Source organism: Eufriesea mexicana, unplaced genomic scaffold (assembly GCF_001483705.2).
Source record: "Eufriesea mexicana isolate 0111107269 unplaced genomic scaffold, ASM148370v2 scaffold47447484, whole genome shotgun sequence".
NCBI classification, from domain to species: Eukaryota; Metazoa; Arthropoda; class Insecta; order Hymenoptera; family Apidae; genus Eufriesea; species Eufriesea mexicana.
In genome coordinates, this window is record NW_016907864.1 from 1,371,301 (window position 1) to 1,391,860 (window position 20,560).

At 25.3% G+C, this 20,560-nt stretch overlaps 8 protein-coding genes, 1 non-coding gene and 1 pseudogene across 9 annotated transcripts; 5 read left to right on the forward strand and 5 right to left on the reverse strand.

The window, feature by feature from the left end:
- The first annotated feature begins 520 nt into the window (after window positions 1-520).
- On the forward strand, window positions 521-1,107 carry LOC108550811 (UPF0184 protein C9orf16). The gene is made up of 3 exons (XM_017904716.1): window positions 521-647; window positions 808-991; window positions 1,077-1,107. The coding sequence occupies exons 1-2, from the start codon at window positions 533-535 to the stop codon at window positions 972-974; spliced, it is 282 nt and encodes a 93-aa protein (XP_017760205.1). The 5' UTR covers window positions 521-532; the 3' UTR covers window positions 975-991; window positions 1,077-1,107.
- Window positions 1,108-1,300: 193 nt separating this feature from the next.
- Window positions 1,301-2,164, reverse strand: LOC108549450 (uncharacterized; annotated as a pseudogene).
- A 341-nt stretch (window positions 2,165-2,505) lies between these two features.
- Kap3 (kinesin associated protein 3) lies at window positions 2,506-6,624 on the forward strand. Its single transcript, XM_017904602.1, has 17 exons — window positions 2,506-2,531; window positions 2,681-2,798; window positions 2,887-3,055; window positions 3,122-3,331; window positions 3,410-3,546; window positions 3,616-3,943; window positions 4,008-4,186; window positions 4,259-4,528; window positions 4,588-4,806; window positions 4,884-5,049; window positions 5,124-5,249; window positions 5,314-5,418; window positions 5,534-5,619; window positions 5,700-5,886; window positions 5,991-6,081; window positions 6,334-6,475; window positions 6,599-6,624. Exons 1-16 carry the CDS (start codon window positions 2,506-2,508, stop codon window positions 6,470-6,472), a joined length of 2,556 nt encoding a protein of 851 aa, XP_017760091.1. The 3' UTR covers window positions 6,473-6,475; window positions 6,599-6,624.
- A 601-nt stretch (window positions 6,625-7,225) lies between these two features.
- On the reverse strand, window positions 7,226-10,713 carry LOC108549525 (ribonuclease P protein subunit p40). The gene is made up of 6 exons (XM_017902977.1): window positions 10,594-10,713; window positions 10,352-10,496; window positions 9,980-10,144; window positions 7,921-8,046; window positions 7,664-7,847; window positions 7,226-7,568 (listed from the first exon to the last, which is right to left on the reverse strand). The coding sequence occupies exons 1-6, from the start codon at window positions 10,711-10,713 to the stop codon at window positions 7,226-7,228; spliced, it is 1,083 nt and encodes a 360-aa protein (XP_017758466.1).
- LOC108550884 (uncharacterized) lies at window positions 8,373-10,056 on the reverse strand. The gene has a single exon (XM_017904826.1). It carries the CDS (start codon window positions 9,942-9,944, stop codon window positions 8,373-8,375), a length of 1,572 nt encoding a protein of 523 aa, XP_017760315.1. The 5' UTR covers window positions 9,945-10,056.
- A 174-nt stretch (window positions 10,714-10,887) lies between the features above and the next one.
- TRNAM-CAU (transfer RNA methionine (anticodon CAU)) lies at window positions 10,888-10,960 on the forward strand. Its single transcript has one exon. It is a non-coding gene; the product is annotated as a tRNA-Met (tRNA).
- Window positions 10,961-11,228: 268 nt separating this feature from the next.
- Window positions 11,229-13,331, reverse strand: LOC108551794 (RNA-binding protein NOB1). Its single transcript, XM_017906108.1, has 7 exons — window positions 13,260-13,331; window positions 12,958-13,090; window positions 12,670-12,881; window positions 12,189-12,566; window positions 12,011-12,107; window positions 11,567-11,901; window positions 11,229-11,489 (listed from the first exon to the last, which is right to left on the reverse strand). Exons 1-7 carry the CDS (start codon window positions 13,329-13,331, stop codon window positions 11,229-11,231), a joined length of 1,488 nt encoding a protein of 495 aa, XP_017761597.1.
- A 657-nt stretch (window positions 13,332-13,988) lies between these two features.
- Fadd (fas-associated death domain protein) lies at window positions 13,989-15,074 on the forward strand. The gene is made up of 4 exons (XM_017906452.1): window positions 13,989-14,316; window positions 14,480-14,632; window positions 14,712-14,842; window positions 14,915-15,074. The coding sequence occupies exons 1-4, from the start codon at window positions 13,989-13,991 to the stop codon at window positions 15,044-15,046; spliced, it is 744 nt and encodes a 247-aa protein (XP_017761941.1). The 3' UTR covers window positions 15,047-15,074.
- A 584-nt stretch (window positions 15,075-15,658) lies between these two features.
- On the reverse strand, window positions 15,659-16,991 carry eIF4E4 (eukaryotic translation initiation factor 4E4). Its single transcript, XM_017904121.1, has 4 exons — window positions 16,928-16,991; window positions 16,273-16,451; window positions 15,865-16,182; window positions 15,659-15,794 (listed from the first exon to the last, which is right to left on the reverse strand). Exons 1-4 carry the CDS (start codon window positions 16,955-16,957, stop codon window positions 15,680-15,682), a joined length of 642 nt encoding a protein of 213 aa, XP_017759610.1. The 5' UTR covers window positions 16,958-16,991; the 3' UTR covers window positions 15,659-15,679.
- A 723-nt stretch (window positions 16,992-17,714) lies between these two features.
- On the forward strand, window positions 17,715-20,549 carry Pof (RNA binding domain-containing protein painting of fourth). Its single transcript, XM_017904003.1, has 6 exons — window positions 17,715-17,792; window positions 18,047-18,721; window positions 18,784-19,286; window positions 19,365-19,764; window positions 20,025-20,369; window positions 20,493-20,549. The coding sequence occupies exons 1-6, from the start codon at window positions 17,781-17,783 to the stop codon at window positions 20,547-20,549; spliced, it is 1,992 nt and encodes a 663-aa protein (XP_017759492.1). The 5' UTR covers window positions 17,715-17,780.
- Window positions 20,550-20,560: the final 11 nt, after the last annotated feature.

The following is a 20,560-nucleotide window of genomic DNA, read 5'->3' on the forward strand; positions in this document are numbered from 1 at the left end:
ATGTAATAATATTAACATATATAATATATATTTTGTATATGAAATATAGCTTTGGGAAGGTGAAATAGGAGAAGGAGCATTGTCAACAATACCAATGCAAAAATTTGGTAAGCCAAATGATATAGCAGGAGTTGCTGCATTTTTAGCAAGTGATGTTACTTAAATATTTTGTGTAGTTTGTAATAAAGAAGTATGCTATTTTTATTAAATATGTTATTTATTTTTAAGATCTTTCCATATATATCTATTCTAGAGACAATAGTTGATAGAAATATATGTAAAAAAATTACATTGTGCAGTTTAATAATGCTTTACTTGTTAATATTAACTTTAGGGCATATTTACAATATATATACAAAAATAGTATTTTATATTCTAGAATTATACAATTTGTAATAACAAACACTATTTATGTTATAATAAACAAAATTATTTATTTTAAATTACAATTTTATTGATTATAATATTTATTTACTATTACAAATATAACCAAATTCTATTCATATATGGCATCGAATGATGACGGTAGTTAATGGTAATGGCAGATGAAAATATGGTTCAGAACGCAGTACAGCCAAAAGAAAATCATGAAGACGATGAAAATGGATGGGAAAATGAAGGAAATGAAGAAAATTGTAACGATGCTGGTAAATAATTGCTATATAAAAAAAATATATGACAAAAAAAGTAATTCGTTATTTTGTTAAATATTTTAATTTCCATACATTTTCAATAAATTTCTACGTACAAAATACATAAATATAATTTTACTAATTAAAAATATATTTCTTAATTATATAATTTTAGAATTTGAAGCTATAAATGCACAATTAGATCAGCTTAACTCAGTTTTGGATAACCTCGAACAAAAAAATGACGATATTCGTGCAGAATTAATTCAGCTACTACAATCAAATCGAGAAGCAAGAAAACAATTTCAAGAGTTCCAAGATTCTGTAAAACCGAATTTGTAATATTTTATTTTGAACAGGTATATAATTTATCGTCTATTGATTTAAAGTTAAAATTTTTACATTATTCTAGATTACAATAATGTAAGATTTTTATTGTTCCAGATAATATATTGTAAATATATTGAATAATAAAAGAATGTAATACTACATTTGTACTGTTTTATAGTACAATGTAGCATTGTTTTAATTTCTAGAGGTAAAACATTTTTATTAAAGTTTGAATAATTATAAAATCATTCTTATGTTTTTGTAGAATGACAAGACACATATAAAAAATATATATACATTTAAATATTATTTATGTACATATGTATGTAGTATTATTTTTACAATACATTTATTGCAGCATTATCTGCAGTATTAACAGAAAGAATTAAAGCTTCCTTAAAAATTTCTGAATCAAAATCAAGATTATTACACTTATTTGACAATAAATGATCAGATACAATTTGACCTCATGTTCTATTATTATTTAATTTAATATCAGCATAAGTAAATATACTTTTATTTATTTCTGGTTTTAATATTATTACAACTAAAACTGTATCACACAAAATATAAGTAGGAAATTCCATTTATCTTTTCTCTTGACATTTATATTCAATATCATTTATAAACTGAATACAGGGATTATTTCTATATCTATTTAATCTAATATATTTATATATTTTGTCATTACTAAAAGTATTAAACTATATTACAGATATTTCTTACATCATAATTTAAATAGTACTTAAACCATTATATATATGCGAAATATAAAATTTTAAACATGTTTTCAATGGTAATAACCTTATAAATTTTTTACAATAGCGTAAAACTATATATACAATTCCTAAATATAAAAATTAAATTCTGCTTTAAATGTAATATTTTCCAGTACTAATGTAAATATTGAAAACAAATAAAAGCATGAAAAAAGTGATTGATAAATGTAAATAAAAATAATAAATATCACCTGTTGTATTTCTTCCCATAATATAAAATTCTTTTACATTATCAACAAATTCAGAATACATTTTTATAGCTAATGAACCTAGTTTGTTAATGGATATAAAATCTTCAATTTATTAGAAGATTCTGATACAACTTTAATTAAACTATATACAACATGTTTGTTTTTTAATTGTATCTATTTTTATGTTGTATACATCTCTAAATCCGTCAATGCTATAATATTGATCTTTGTTTTTTATATTATAGATAGTGTATCGTATTAATTAAATAAACTCTATTAATTAATTATTAACAATTTTATTTCTCATATGATAGTATTTTCTAAAACAATTAATTTTTTATTTATCACACGGTATAGTTACTTTGAAAATATTGAATTAACCTATGCCAGATGGCGTTATTTCAAACCAAAAAGATATAATAGAAATAACAAGGCGACGAAGATCCTGAGCAAACCTTAAGCGATAGTTATATTCTTGACCTTTTCCACAAAGATGAAATAATTACTAAAAAATTGATAAAACAATAATACATATAATATTTTTATGTTTTAAATTATAAATAAAATATTAAAATGGATGAAGCAAAGTTTCTAAAACGGTAAGCATTGTATCACATCATTATACTACTAATCGCATATTATACAATTATTATGATGTGAATCTAATATAATTTAGACTTTGTATTTAATATTTTATTTCTGTTTTAATTGCTACATATATTTGTATGAATATATTTTTAATGCTTAGAAAAGTTAGATCTGGTACCTTGGATGTGCATCCAACAGAAAAGGCTTTAGTAGTGAATTATGATGTTGAAGCATTAATCTTGGGTGAATTAGGAGATCCTATGTTAGGAGATCGTAAAGTAAGCTTTAAATTGTTTTTGTAGAAATGATTAAATAATTAAGAAATAGATTTATAATTAAAAAATTACAAATTAAATCTACTTATAGGAATGTCAAAAAGTAATTCGACTCAAAAGTTTAAATGCAGATACGAATGTGTCACTTTTAGCTAAAGAAGTGATTGAAAAATGTTCCTTGATACATGAATCAAAGCTTCACGAAGTAGAGCAATTGATCTATTATCTTCAAAATCGAAAAACAAGTGATATTTGCACAAGTAAGTTTTCATATGCTTATGAAATTTCCTTTGATTATTATTATTATTATATTTGTTTTATTATAGGCAGTGATAATAATTCTCAACCTTCAAGACCAGCATCATCAAATTCAATATCAAATTCAGATAATGGTGAAGTTGAGCGTGCTGTTATAAGTAATGTTGATAATTATATTGAATTGTTATATGAGGAAATACCAGGAAAAATTAAAGGTTCATCACTAATCTTACAGTTAGCAAGAATACCTGATAATCTTCATGAATTAACAAAAAATGGTACTAGATATCATACAATAATTGACTATTTATTAAGTTACATATTTTATTATGAATAATTAATATCTATTTATTTAGAGTCTTTGTTAAGTGCTTTAGCCAGAGTATTAAGAGAAGACTGGAGACGTAGCATAGAATTATCTACAAATATTGTGTACATATTCTTCTGTTTCTCTACATACAGCCAGTTTCATAATATTGTTCTTGAATATAGAGTAAGTGTAGTAAAAATTACTTATAAAAAATAGGTATGGTATATTTAATAGTTAATTGCTTCTATTTAGATTGGATCTCTATGTATGGATATAATTGACTTTGAATTACGTCGATATGATCAATGGAAAGAAGATATGGAAAAACGTAGACGTCATTTTGAAAATACAACAGGATTAACATTTTTTTCAAGTGGAAATGATAACTGCGATAAGAGAACAAAAATTGTTGATGATATTTGGAATACAGATGGTCCTTTAGATTATGAAATAAAAAAACGATCTAATGAAGTGACCCTAACTGTAACTGAAAATGATATAAAGAAATTGAAGGAAGAACTTGAAAAAAGTCGTAAAAAATTCAAAAGTTTAACAAAAAAACAAGAACAACTATTACGAGGTTAGTAATTATACATTTTACTAATATATATACTTTAAATATTATATATAAATTTATGTTACAGTTGCATTTTATTTATTATTAAATATTGCTGAAAATATGGAAGTTGAAAGAAAAATGCGCAAAAAAAATGTAATTGGTATGCTTATCAAAACATTAGATAGGACAAATATTGATCTGTTAATACTTGTTATTGCATTTTTAAAAAAGTTATCTATATTCCGCGAGAACAAAGATCTCATGGTAAAGTTTCAAATTGAAAATTTACATAATACTAATGTATATTTATTTATAATTTGTATATTATACTTTTAGGCTGAAGAAAATATTATTGACAAGATACCAAGACTTCTTCAAAGTAATAATGCAGATCTTGTTCTAAGTACTTTAAAATTATTATTTAATCTTTCCTTTGATGCAAAGCTTAGAGCAAAAATGATAAGAGTGGGTTTATTACCAAAGTTAATTAAATTACTTGGTCAAAGTGATATCAAAAATAAAACCACAATTTTGGGTTTATTGTATCATGCTAGTATGGATGATAAAGTAAAAGCTATGTTTACAAATACTGAATGCATTCAAATGGTAAGCAATAATTATAAATAACGTTTGTTTTCGAAATAAACAAATTATATTTTTTTAAGATAACAAACATGATCTTAAATTCTGAAGATGATCAACCAAAACTAGAATTAATAGCACTTGGTATAAATTTGGCAATTAATGGTAAAAATGCGCAACTGATGGTTGAAAATAATCGTTTACAAGGGCTTATAAAAAAAGCATTTCGAACTCAAGACCCTTTGATAATGAAAATGATTCGAAATATTTCTCAACATGATTCAACAAAAGAAAATTTTGTTGTAAGTATTTAATTAACTATATGTACTTAATTAACTTATACAAGAATATTAAAAAAATCACTTTTAATCAATATTAGGAATTTGTGGGTGATTTTGCTATGGCTTTAAATCAATCAGACTCGCAAGATTTTGTACTTGAAGCTATAGGTGTACTAGGTAATTTAGAATTACCTGACTTAGATTATTCACAAATACTCCATCGATGTGATTTAATACCATGGATACGTAATAATCTTGTTCCAGGTTCGACATTTATATTAAATAGGAGTATAGAATTTAAAAAATTTTTAATTTTTTTAATGTAGTTTTTTACTTAGGTAAAGCACCAGATGATTTAGTACTAGAAATTGTTATATTTTTGGGTACCGCTGCATTTGATGAAGATTGCGCACGTTTAATATGCAAAGCTGATATATTACTATCGCTAATCGAACTTCTTAAAGGTTTGTGTATTACAACAAAAATATAATTAATGTTATTGATTAATAAAAATATTTTTTTTTGTAGCAAAACAAGAGGATGATGAAATGGTTTTACAAATAATTTATGTTTTCTATCAAATATCTAAACATGATTCGACAAGGGATTATTTAATACGCGAGACTGGTAATGGTAATAATCAAACTTTATGCTTCATTACCAAAACTTAATATTGGTAAAACCTGCATAAGAAGTAAAAAATTTTTTATATTTCATGATACTGACATGGTTTCTTTTTTTCTTGTAGAAGCACCTGGGTATTTAATAGATCTTATGCATGATAAAAATCCAGCAATTAGAAAAGTATGTGATGCGTGTTTAGATGTTATTGCTGTAAGTATATTTCTAAAATAATTTTATTGAAAAATATTACTTGAAAATAATAATTGTATTTATGTTGTATGAACTTTTAGATGTGTGATAAAAATTGGGCAGCTCGTATAAAAGTGGAAAAGTTCAGATCACATAATCAACAATGGCTAGGAATGGTTGAATCTATAACAGATGATACAAATAATCATTTATTACCAGAAGAAGATGATAGCCTTTCACCATTTATGAATGGTGATCTTTTAAAGCATACAATGCTTTTTCCTTCTGGTAAATGATCTTTATATTATTTTTATTTATTATATCACCATTATATTCATTTTATATGGTTAGATAAATATTTTATTGCGATAATAATATTAAATTTGTAATAGGTAATGTTGCGTCATTTAATACAGATGATCGATTTTCAATTATGAAAAATTCTTCAGAATCATCAGAAAACCAAAGTCGTCCTGTTAGTAGGTAAGTTTTATGTACCAGGTATCTTGTTTTAATCTTTCTATACAATTATCACATGAATTATTTGTTGTTTGAAATAATATTTCAGATAGAAAATATTTTACTCCAAAAAGGATTTAATATCTTATTATATGCAGTTTTTTATTTTTGTTATGTTGAATAATGTTATCAGATAGCGTTATTGTTTAGAGTATAATTTCGATTAACAAATAGTTTGAAAAATACATTGTTATATGTTTTTTTTTTCCATTTTAGATATAAAGATTTTGATGAAATAGGTGAACTTATGGCACGTTCTAAATCTCGTATGTCTGTTGGCTCTGGTATTGAAGATCTTTATTACAATTCTAAAGTTAAATTTCCCGAAGCAGATAGTTCACATGTATTAATATAAAAGGTAATTAGAATTATAAAAATATATAATTTATATGAAAATCATATTTTAATTATATTTTAATATACTTGATGGTACAAATTTTAAACATTATTATCATGACACGATCACACGTGTTTATTTTAGGTATGATGCACTATACACAATGAAAGCAACAAAATTGATGCTTGTAGTAACTTTTACATAGTTTATATAATATGTATTTATTCACGGGAGAATTTTAAAAAGCTTTAACAACTATATACGTGATAAATTATTTTGATCTCATCATGTAGTATATTTTATTTTTTTATAAGTTAATTTAATTTATAGATGAACATTTAGTTTAAACTGATTTCTAGTCTTATAACTTTATAAAATAATTAATATAATTAATAATGTGATAATTTTTTTATTATGTAATTGTAGTATGTGCAATATTATAATGCTATAACTGAAGAATTATAATAATGGTACTACACAGATGTTTCTGTTGCATATCATTCAATAATAAAAAATTGATAAGCAGCAAAGGAAACAAAAAATTTAAAAACCTCATAATCAGAGTTAATAATTGATAAAAATCTATTTTATATTAAAACAGTTTATAAAATTGTACTTTCTGTTAATTATTATATATTCTTTTATTTTTAATTTTTATATGTTGAAATATTGATGTAGAACAATATTATATATGTTAGAAAAATGGTCTTATTCCTAAGCATGTTATATTATATAACGTAATAAGTAATATATAAATTATAAAATTTACATTTACTGAAAAATTCTTGGTTTGTTGTTTGAACTTAGACTTTTTCGTATAATAGAATGAGCAGCTGGTCTAAATACAATAGTATAACTATTATCGCCATCTGTATAAAATGTATGTTCCTTTAAATCCCAACTAACAGGACTATCTAAAAATCCTTGCACATGTAAAGCACCCCAAGGTAAAGTATCTTTCATTGATACATATTCCTTCATGACATTGTATATATTTTTTATTTGTTTCCTCGTGAAAAAACCAGTCCATTGTAAGTACTGTACTTGACCAACATTTATACTTGGGGATGGACATTTATATGTATTTACATAATCATTTTTTTGATCATTTTTCCTGAGGAAAATTAAGTTATTACTATTATTATTACTATTATTATTATTATAAAAATTAAAAGCATTTTAATCATTTATCTAAGATATTATATGTACAAGTCACCACAGATACTAAGAACTCCAAGCCATTCAAAAAATTTATCGTTATCGAATTCATTTGAAATTATTGGTATTGGTAAAGAATATTCAGTTCGTTGTAAAAAAGTTTGTTGACAAAGAAATACATTATACTTGTGTTCATGAAACCATGCTGCCACAGATGAAGGACACAAATTTTCATCTGAAAAATAAAATAAATTAAATAAAATCATCTCATAGAAATAAATAAAATTTAAAAAGAATTAAAAAATTACCTGGTGGGTTCCATGACACAATTACATCAAATCTTTTATTAAAACGCTCCTTCAATGATGTTTGAATATGTTCATAATTCTTCTTGCCAGGTGTAAAACTTTCGGATTTTAAATCAATAGTCGAGACTTTTGATTTACGTTACCGATAAAAAAAAAATAAAGAAAAATATGTACAAAGTATGTTAATAACTTTAAGACACAATGTAAATCAATAAACGATTAAAAGTTATTTTTTGTTAAGACCAACAAAATACTCTTTTTTTTATAATTTTTTTCGTTTTCGAATGTTTTATATTATCATATAGTATACTATAATAAACTAACATATAATCGGAATAATATAGTTTTACTTTTATTGTTATATATAACTTTATTTCATTCAAATATATATATATATATGTATATGTTTCTTTTATATTATTCATAAATATTTAGTTACATTTAATATTTTATTATGCAAAAGATAAACTTGGACTTGTATCCAAATTTGTATTAGTATTTTTTAATTCTTCTCTAAAAATTTGTAATTCTTCAGGAGATATTCCTTGCCAATTCTCTAATTCTGATAGACGATATAAATTATCACAGTAATGCATTAATAATTCTACAGTTTTCATTGATAAATCATGGCTATACAATATTTTGAGTTCCTCTAGTTTGTGCATTGAATTTTGTAAAAATATTCTTCTTATTGTTTCATCTCCAATACCAGTTGATGAACCCAAGTGAATAAATTTAATATTCTTACAATAAGAAAGTAGAAACTCTAGATGCATGTTTGCACACTCTGCTACACATTTGATTCTTTCTAAACACTGGAATGGCCGAACTGTAAACTTTCTTGGATAAATTGGGGCTTGCTCTAAGAATTCACAGTTGTAAAAAACTAGGTTGTTTATATCTGGGCAATATTGACTTATAAATATGAGTGCATTCAAATCAATTCCGTCTACATGTTCCAAGTGTAGACTTGTAATTGTACAACCTTTTATTTCTAATAATGTTTTTACTCCATGGAGATAAAAATCACAGGATAAAAGTTTTAATTCTTTTAAGTAATTAAGAGCAGCTAAAATTGTCAAGTCAGTAATTCTATCGTCACGCAATATGCAAAGACTTGTAATATATGGACACATGTCAATTAAAAGATATAAATGTTCCATACTGAAATTTCGGCTTTCAAACGTTTTTATATGAAAACAATTTGTAGTATTAATATCTTTTTGATGAATATGTTCTAAGACATATCCAAACTCATCACATCTACCAATATCTTCTATATTTAAATGGTCTAAAAAGAGATTTGCATAACCAGGTACAGTCATAGAAGTTTTATACAACTTAACTTGTTTTAAATATTTGCAAGACAGTAAAGGACCAACACTGCGTTCAGTTACAGATCTAGATGCAGTTACATCTAACTTTTGCAGTTTTTTGCAGTTCTGAACTAGAGCTGTTATAATATTATCTGTGCAATCAAAGCACAAAGTAAAACATACTAAATTTGGCATAGCAATTATGCCATTAATAATAACCTTTTCAATATCAGATGTTTTCCAACCAGCTGATCCTGAGCCTAAATCCAAAACTTCAAGTCCAGTCATGTTAGGTAATTTATTATAAAGAACATGTCGCATGATTTTGGGCCAAACAGAAAATTCAATTCTTTTTAAATGTTTATCTACAACCACTTCTGATAAATGAAGAGCAATAGTTATTTCTGATAAAAAGGTTGTAGTTAAAACATAATCATTATATGTACCTCTAGTTTCTTTGATTAGATTAACTATTGCAGTTAATACTGTTTTAGACATTTTATCATATAAATGTCGAGGTACATTATAACTTAATAAATATTTCATAAATTCTAACATTGAATATAATTTATTATGCCCATATTCTGGATTAGCTTTGGAAATTATACAAATATGTTTTGTCAAGTATCTACCAAAAACAGTTACAAATTCTCCAATAGAATATAATGCTAGATCCACTAGCGTATGTACCTGGTGCTTTCTTGGCATTTCGAGTTTTTATTATTTTTCTTCTTAGAACTTACCATAACGTGTATGTACTTTACGATCAAAGAAGGAAACTTTGCCTTCTAAACCAAGTTTTTGAAAGTCCTCTATTAACAAAGATAATACCAAATGCCCAGATGGAGTAATGGCAACTGTACTGTCTAAATCTATTTTATTTCTAATTGTTAAAAGCGTCAACTCTCCTAAAAGCATTTATAAAAATATATATAATATAATAAAATCATTTTATTCTTTCAACTATATTTTCAATGAAACCTTTATATTTGTAATAGAAAATGTTCAACTCATTTTTTTTATTGAATTTAATTTAATTTTGAAACAAGAAATTATTTCAAATCTAAGTTTTAGGCGATCAAAAAAACATTAAAATAAATTATTTAATCGTTTACCTTTTTTGATAAATGCTTCAATGAATTCTTTGTTTAATAATTCAAATATATTTAGTCTATTAATTCGATAATAATCACTATCTTCGGAAATACAAGCTCGCAATTCATCCGGAATTCTAACTGTATCAGGAAGTACCAAGGATACCTGGCAAAAAGCCAACAGTAATTGCGAATTATGTAAAGATTTCTTAAAGCATCACCTTTATGAAATTAGTATTAATTAAAATTCATTTTCTACATACAGAATGGTTAAAATAATGTGACTCAACTATGTTCGGTACATTAGTATTCCTGTAATTTCTTTTTTCAGTAGAAAAATGATGTTGAGGTGATTTGAAATTCCATACTTCTGGACTAAGCATTTTAATAATAAAAGTATTATTTATAAGATATAAGTATTCTTATTTTTATACTACTACACATAAACGTGTGCACTGCACATTGGTATCTTTTAAAATTCTTTTATATGTACACGTGCTTTCGCTGATTATTGATCATACACTTTTTATGCATTATTCCAAAAAAACACTTCACAAGCCTCGGTAGCGCAGTAGGCAGCGCGTAAGTCTCATAATCTTAAGGTCGTGAGTTCGATCCTCACCCGGGGCAAATTAACTTTTTCTTTACCTACAATTTATATAAATATATTTTTACGAATTTAAAAATATTTTTGTGCGCTATATGTGTGTTAAAACAATTTGTAGAAAAAGTAAATTGTTTAAAATTTTTATTCATAATTGTAAACTTATTTGTTTCCTTAAAAAATTTAGTGCTAAAATGAAGCTTACATGTATAATATTTAATGTATATATCCAAAAAGAATGTTTTATTTTATACTTTCTTATTAACTAATATAAATACAAAGATAAAAATATAATTATTTTCTTTTTCTTCTAACTTCATTTGGATTTTTACGCATCCAATATTTTAAGGGCCCTTTTGACCTTATACCTAACATAGCTGATTTAGAATGAACATCGCGCATCATGAATGGAGAATATTCAGCTATATGATCATCTTGTAAAGGATTATTTTTAGTACGTGCCAGTCTTGATGGTCTTTGATCAGGTACTGGTTGATCTTCACAAAGCAGAGGATTATTTGCATGCTTTCCACCTTGTGGCATTGGCAAAGAAAACTACAAATTTATAAAATTTATAAATATTAATATAAAAAATTTATATTAATTAATAATATAAAAAACAAATGTTATACCCGTTTTCCTTTTTTTGAAATTGGCTTCCGGAAATTAATGTGAATTTTTTGTTTTCCTTCTTCATTTATTGTAACTGCAACTCTTTTTAATGTTTTATTACCACAATTGGGGCAAAAAATTTTGGTCATAATACTAGTAGTTTTATAACATGCATAACACCTAAAAATGTATGTTCGCATTTGTTTAATTGTTCTACCATCTAATGAAACTACATTTAATCCTATTTGTTTCAAAACATTTTGCATGGCAAAATCCATTGTTAAACATGCAACAGTTACAGACTTTTGTTCAAGAAAGTCTGAATCTAGTTCCTTCTTTATATTGTAAATATTTCCTGAAATAAGAACATTTTTTTTATATATATATATACATACACATGCGCGCGCGCGCGCGAAATATTAAAAGAAATAGATATATATACTTGAAATATTAAAGAATCTAACCAGGTGTAATCCAACCACTATCATCATCAGCATCTTCATCATCATCATAGTCGCCATTATCAACATCATTATCATTGTCATCATCATCATCATCATCATCATCATCATCATCATCATCATCATCATCATCATCATTATCATCATCATTATCATCATCTTCATCATTACTTCTATAATTTTCATATTCATTATATTTATCTTTATCATTATTGTTTTTTTTCAATGGAACAAGAATATCATCAACATTATGTTCAATATCATTTTTATCTTGAACTATAAACTCTGTTGATTCACAAGTTAATTTTGCAAATTTAGAAGACAAATCTTCTGTTTGATCTTGATCCATATCAGAATTTGCTGTTTCATAATCAGATTCAACATCAGACGATTTACTATCGATAGATTCAATTTCTTCACTTTTTTCTTCATAATCAAGATTCTTTACATCATTTATCAAATTTATTTTTATTTTTTTTTCATTATTACTCTCTGAACACTTTTCTTGTTTAGAATTTTCATAATTATTATGTATTGTGGATTCCTCATTAACATTTTTCTATATATTAAAAAGATATAATTATCACATTAATTAATAATAAATAATTTATTAGTATCATATTTATAAATTATTATATTAGTTAAAATGAAAATATATTTACTTTTTTTTCTGGCATATAAAAGCCAGCTAAAGAAATATGAAGATCTTCAGCCTTTTCAATGTTGGAATCTATAGTTTGAGCTATTGTTGGCATAGTTTTCAAATGATTAATTCCTATTTTTTCTTTTTCTAGCTGATATGTTAATGCAATCACTTTTATATCAGTTGCTGATAAACTAGTGTAATCACCAGTTTTTTTGGCAAATTCTGTAACTGTAAAGATGAAATAAAAACTACTATAAACTCATGATGGTTAAAGCATTACTTAAATGAAATTAAATTTTAGTACCAAATGTAATGTTTTCAGAGTGTGCATTTTGTATTGTTAAATCATATGGTAGGACAACTAGTCTTCTTAATTGCCTTTTATTTTTAATTTCATTCACTACATCTTGTTCTGTTATTATGTTAACACCGATAGTCTAAAATTTATATATTTTTATTATTATGACATTAATACTTATATAATACTATAAAATTATATAAGATTAATGTTGTCAAGCATAATTAACACATAACTGGTATAAATATTACTAATAACGGGAAATTAAATGATCGTATTGACATTATATTCATTTGAAAAAATTTTACCTGCAAAGGTGCATTTTGTATAAAAGCACTTGTATCAACAACCAAATATTGTACTTTTTGTGTTTCACTCATATTTAGTAATTTTTATAATAAGAATCTTTCATAAGTTTATATCCACGTGTTCTGCAGAAGTTTAATTGTTAACATTAATGTACGTTCATATGAATATTATATACTTTCAAATATATATGCTGTGTTACAATAATTGTATTTTTTGGCTTAGATACCTACACATTTATCGTATATCTTATAAATAAATTTTGTAAAAAATTAAAAATCGCAATTACTAATCACGATAATACAATAAATATAAACAATACCAACTGCTTAAATATTAAATGGCATTATGTATATGCAAAATTTTTTCATGAGAATGATCCTTGTTTACATAAAAACACTATTGTATATGTTATGCTTGATGTACAAAAATGTTATTGTTGCTTCTTAAATACCTTTAAACGTAAGAAATACATAAGGAATAATTTGAATATCATATAGTTATTAAATTATTTTCAGTTAATAATTTTACAGTATTAACCAGGTTCGTAATATTATTAATATTATCATCAAATTTAATTAAAGTCGTTCTTAAAGTAGTATGAAATTAAAATATATGAAAATACTTAAATAATCAGTTGGTGATTTTAACTTATATAATTAAAAAGATTGAAAAAAGCAGCCAACATTTTTTCATTTTTAAAGGGGAATCCCTTAATAAATGTGACAAATATGGAAATAAAATATACATGTTTAAAGGAAGAATTCTTGTTAGTTACTCAATATCACATTAATGAGAATATATTAAGTGCACTTAAAGAATATTATGCAAAATACATAAATTCCAACCGTAAATTGAGTCAGATTAAAGATTTGAGAACATTATTGAAAATATTGGAAAAACGTGATGTTCTTAGTTATAATAATGTGGATCCCCTTTTGTATATTTCAATTCATTTTCTAAATGATCTACAAATAGAGAGCAAACTAAGAGATTATAAATTATATCTTCAAAAAATACAATACCCTTTATCTTATAATATGTATCAAGAATCAAATGGTAAGTTTATTTTAATATATATTATTCATTTTTATTATATTTATGTAAAATGCAATATTGTTTTATTCATTATTTATACCATACTTTTTAATTTTTCATTTTAATAATGCTTTTAATTATGTTATACTGATTTTAAAAATAACTTTTTTATATCTTTTAATAGAAAATAAAAATGAAAAATCAAAATTATCAAATATTACTGAAAGTAGTACATCACAAATAAAAGTATCTAATAAAATAGAAAATCAACCAATATCAAAATATAAAGGATTTAAAAATAATTTTTCATCAAAAGAAGCTAAACTACAACAAACGGGTAAAAATAAATTTATCTCTTTTACTATATAATATTATTTATCAGTGAAATTAATATGCAAGAAATGGTATTTTTTAAGTATTATCATGCATAAGTGAAAGAATTGGTCGTTCTTGGAGAGATACTGTCAGATATTTAGGTGTACCTGAATATGAAATTGATATGATTCAAACCAAACATACTTTTAATTTAAAAGAACAAAGTTATGAGGTAAGATACAATTGATATAACTTTATTTTCACATAAAATTTTGTACATAAAGATAACATAAATAATTTTTAGGCATTGAAATTATACATGATTCAATATAGTGACAATAATTGGAAAGTAAATTTAATTCGTGCTTTAGAGAAAGCAAGACGTAGAGACTTGAAGGAACTTCTTGAAAATTTAATATTAGAATCAAATTGTTAATAATTTTAGGGAAATCAAAAATAAAATAAAAATAACATGCACAAAGAATAACTTATGTTTTTGATATATTTATAAGAAAAACTTAAACATAATTATTTTCCAAATAATTATGAAAACATTATTAAATATTATTATGCTATCTTAAAGTGAAATAGGTTGCTGTATTTTGTTATTAATTTATCACTTGAAAATGATAACCTATTTTATAGGTTTTTAAAATAAGCTTATTACAGCAGTTTTTGTTGCTCATATGAGTAATATTGAAAGGGATGTACATAAAAAAATTGCTCAAATGTTAAAATAATAATTGTAATGGATGTATGCAATTTTTTCAAAAATACAGCAGTCTGTATCTAACTTTTATAATTTATTTTTAAATTACATATTACCCTGATATAAATTTTTATATCAATGGTATTACATCTATTTCAGTACACTCTATTATCTTTTATTTTTACTGAGAAAATATTTAATTGTAATAAAAATGTAATTTTTAAAAATTTTTCATTATAATTTTGTTTAATTTAATTTAATAATTTGAATTTTTGTGTACTATCCACATTAATAATGTATATGTAATATTATTTAAGAAGATTTTAATGAACAGCGATAATAATATAATATCAAAAGAGTTTAAACAATATAGGCATTTTTTGTTTGACTTCCTATTTTGTCCATGAGATCTTTATGTGCTTGATAGCCTATAATAATTTTTGGTGTAATTTTTAATCTTTCTCTTAATTTTCGTCTGCAAAAAAGTTACATAGTTAAATTTTGTATTAATAAATTTTTGTATACAATTATATGTTATCATTTACCCAATTTCCATAACACTATCTTCACTATTAGCATCTGTAGTCCATACACCAATTTTATCTCCTTTTGTCCTGACATTTACTACAGCTCCACAAATATCATCTGAATATCCATTGAATGCCTCGCCAATCATACATAAAAGAGTTTCTAACCAAAAGTGATCTAAATCTGTATTTCTTTGTTTTTTATCTATGTTTATAAGCCATCTTCCACCACATTTGTTAGCATCATCTTCCCACATGGGTCTAATTCCCTCTTTGAACATGCTATAGTCACAACCTTGTCTTAATTCTGATGCTGCCTTTATGTGGCTGTATAAACTGTTATTAAAATAGATATTATTAATGAGAAAAAAGTAGCAAAAATAAATAATCAAATACTATTAAATTCTGAGGTCCAACCAAAGTTACCTCCAGAAATCTTCAGCTGTATCAAAGCTTGTAATTTTTCTTTGACTATCTTCCCATAATTTATTTTTATCTGGTTCATAATACCAAAGAGTCCATGTATGTTGAAGTGGATGTTTAATTAAAACTTCTGGTGGAAATTCATCAAAATTCACTACTTCTTGCTCCTTCCTTTCAATTTCCTGCAATTGATTACATTCACAATTTTAAATCTAACTTTCTTAACCCTAATGAATCACCTATAAATGGTTTACTTTCTAATACTTTTTATGGATTTTATTCGACTTATATATTTTAAATTTCACGAGTAAATTTTATGCTGTATATATATTATTATTAAAATTATTTTAATATTTACTGTCAAAAATATTTTAATGTTTAATATCAAAAGTATTTCAATACTAGGAATGTTCTAATATTTGATATTAAAATTATTTTAATATTAGTAATATAATATATCATTTTTTAAGCTCATTAGACAGCTTTTACCATACTTAGGGACAGATGGGAGGGGTAAGAAGCATTGTAATGATCATCATGCTCTTTTAAAAAGTTATTTAAATCTTCTACTAATATTTGGATGATAAAGACATTTTAAAGAAGTATTGTACTATTTTTATAATATACACGATATTGAGAAAATGTTAGTGAAAGGTACCTCAATTTCTTCTGTATTACTCGTAGCCATGTCACACAAACTATACGTACAATATGCTCGCTTAGTGAACTAATAGCAAGGGCATCTGCCGGCAAAATTTTTATACAAAATTTTCTTTCCCCAAGATAGAAACATGTAATTGCGTCGGCGTACCGGGAGAAATTGACGCAATAAAATTTAAGCTAGATAAATTAGTAAAGAATAAAATGATCGTTAGTTTAATTATATTATTATGTTACTAAAGAAAAAAAAAAGAACAACCTAGAAATGCAGTTCTATATTTAATTCTTTTTACGATTTTCTTTTGTTAGTGTACATAACATCATTTTATTCAATATAATGGCATTAATTACTTTTGTTTCTGGCTTTTTTCTGTTAATTATGCAATTGTTTCCTTTGATATTTTAAACTTTGTTTTGTTGACAGATACTCAGAAAATATGATAAAAATATATCTTTTATAGATTTATAATTTGTTTAATCATTTTTACTACAATATCTTTACTTATACTCTTTTTACAGTATTAAGTAATAAATACAAATACAGTATTTATATAGATTATTTATGAAATAATATTTATTTTTTTAAATATCTATATATATATATATATATGTATAACAAAAATGATTATAATAGATAATATTAATAATTATAGAAGTAATAAAAATAATATAACTTAACATTAATTTTTCTCTTCACTCAGTATAATAAATTTGAAATAAGGGTTGGTATTCCTGTGATACATTTTAAAGTAGCTTGTCTGGTGGCCCTCGTTGCATCGTACAATGTATTTACATTATAATTTAGAAAACGTAATTTTTCTCTAAAGATTATCAACTATTTTATCTTCATTATGAAACGTTCGGTAAAGATATACTTTTCTATTTCCCATAATTTTACAGTAATTATAACAATAATTTGTAAGTATTTCTTTAATGGTAATTTTAAGGAAGGTTAGTTTGACAGCGGTCGTATAGAGTATTTTTGTATATTTAACAAACCGGTTTGATTTGTTAGTATTGACAAAATTAAATTAATAATATTCAATTATAAATTTCGTGTGACAATAAAGTTTTTATATATTTTCCCATTTTTAATTCACAGTTGTTCATTTTTCAGATAACCGAAGAAAATGGGGAAACAAAGCGATCTTTTGTTAAGCAAGAGTGTATCAATTTTGGATACGAAGGTTCCTATCCTACTTATACATCATCCTCTTCATCCACTTCAACTGTCACACAACCATTACCAGGACAACCACCATTACCTCCTATGCCTCCTCCTTCCAGTGGTATTCCACCACCTCCTCATGTATTTGGACCAGTGCCTTCACAAGTTACACCAATACAAGCATGGACACATCCTCCTGCACCATGGCAATGGATAACACCTCAAACATCTCCTTTGCCTCCTCCACCTCCACGTGATATGACTACAAGTTCATTTCAAAGAGAAATGCCTCTCAGAGGCAACTACATGAGACGAGAAAGGTTTGCACATAATAAAAGTAATATATATGTTCAAAGAAATAACTTTCATCGTAAAAATAGAAGACTTGCACGATTTGGACAAACTCAGGGTCAGTTTGATCAAGCAGCATATTTTGGTGCAACATTGAGTAATAGTCTTGGTTTAGAATGGCAAAGAAATAATTACACTACATCTACAGGTGATACAATTATGAATCATATGCCTGTTCCTCTTCCTAATCATCCTTTACCTCCTATACCTCCAGGGATTTTAACAAATAGGCATGGAGAAGAAACTTCAGATCAGGAAGTTAAAATTGTTTTGGTAAGATACAATAAAATGAGTAACAAATATAATTTTATTTAATTATTAATTATTTATTTTAGGAGGAAGTTGTAGTAAAAAAAAATAAACAAAGAAAACCAATGTCCCAAAGTTATCCTAGTCGACCATGGAATAGAGAAGATGCAGAAAGAGCTTTGAAAATTGAGAATGAGTACAACAAAACAGTCAAAGCTCAAAGTTTAATAATTAAATTCCCAGATCCTGATCTAAATAAGGATATTGTTAGAGAATTTCATCCTGGTATACAAAATATTCATTTTCAAAGTCCTAGTGGTCCTAGATACTGTTTTATACAGATGGCAGAAAGTGTCGATATTGATGAAGCCATAAAAGAATTAGAAAAGATACCCTTTGGGGTGGGTCATTTAAAAGTTGAAAGAAAATCTCTAAGGGATGAAGATAATCCAATGCCTGAGGAAATAGATCCTTATACATTATACATAGGAAATTTACCAGAATCTGTTAATGTTAATGAAGTAAAAAGTAAGTTTCCAACAGCTGCTCGAGTAGATGTAGGATATGCACAGAAAATGAGAAATACTCGGTGAGTTAGTTATTTTATAAAATGTGTAAGATTAAGGTAACATATATTTCTATATGTTATATTTACCTCGTTCCATAGATATGCTTTTATAAGGTATAATAGTGTAGATGAATCTATATCTGCTTATAAACAAGCACATGATCTAATGTGGGATACCAGAAGTATTATTGTTAGGTTTAGAAGACAACGTGGTAATACTTGTCTTCCTGGTGAACCTAAACCTAATGTTAAAAAGGTTAAAGAAGAACCAAATAGTAATTCACAAATAAAAAAGGAACAGAAAGTTAATCATACTGAAAAAAATGTAACAAAATTAGAAACTGATATAGAAAATAGGATACAAGATAATTCTAATAAAGTGCAAAATAAAACATCAGCTCAAGTCCAAGAACAAAATGCAAATTTGCAATCATCTTCTTCTACACCAACTTCAATTGCATCAGCTAAGTCAGTACAACAACAGCAACAGCAACCATGGGTATATATACGCATATAAATATTCTACATTGTAGGAATGTTTTAGTATGTTCACATTTAGATAAAAAATTGAGACTGTCTAGTGAAGCTATATTTGTTTGTTGATAATAGGCCATAATATAATGTGTGTGTCATTAGATACATAGTACAAAATTCCTATGATGAATAGGAATAGGTTTTGTCATTAGTTGTAAATGTATTAAACAAGAGAAAAAAGGAAAAAAGAAAAAGAGTGAAGATTAAAAATTAACTTATTTTTAGACTGGTCAGTCACCTCAAATACCTTCAGCATCTGAAGCTCCTCCACCTTGTTCAACTGAAAGAGAATCTGTTGCGGAAACAATAATGCTTACAGAAATTAAGGAAGAGCCAGAAGACTATGAAGAAATAGAAATGTCATGTAATATTCGGTCTGATGATGACATAGATGATGATGTAGATGATGATGACGACGATGATGATGAAGAAGAAGAAGACGATTCAGATGATAATGATGAAGATAATGAAGAAGATTATGAAGATGATGAGGAAGATATAAATGAAAGTGGACATTTATCATTAAGTAACAAACAAGAATCAATTGCAGAAGATAACGAACCATCCGATGTACGTAAAACATTTAATTACTATATTACTGTTGGAATTGATAATATATAATACAGTTACAATATACATTAAAACTAAATTAAATTTATGAATACAATTAATTTTTAATAATTTTTGTTTCAGCATCTTGATCAAATGTTTAGTGAGTTAGAAAACATGGCTGGTGACATTAGTTTTTAATATATTTAATT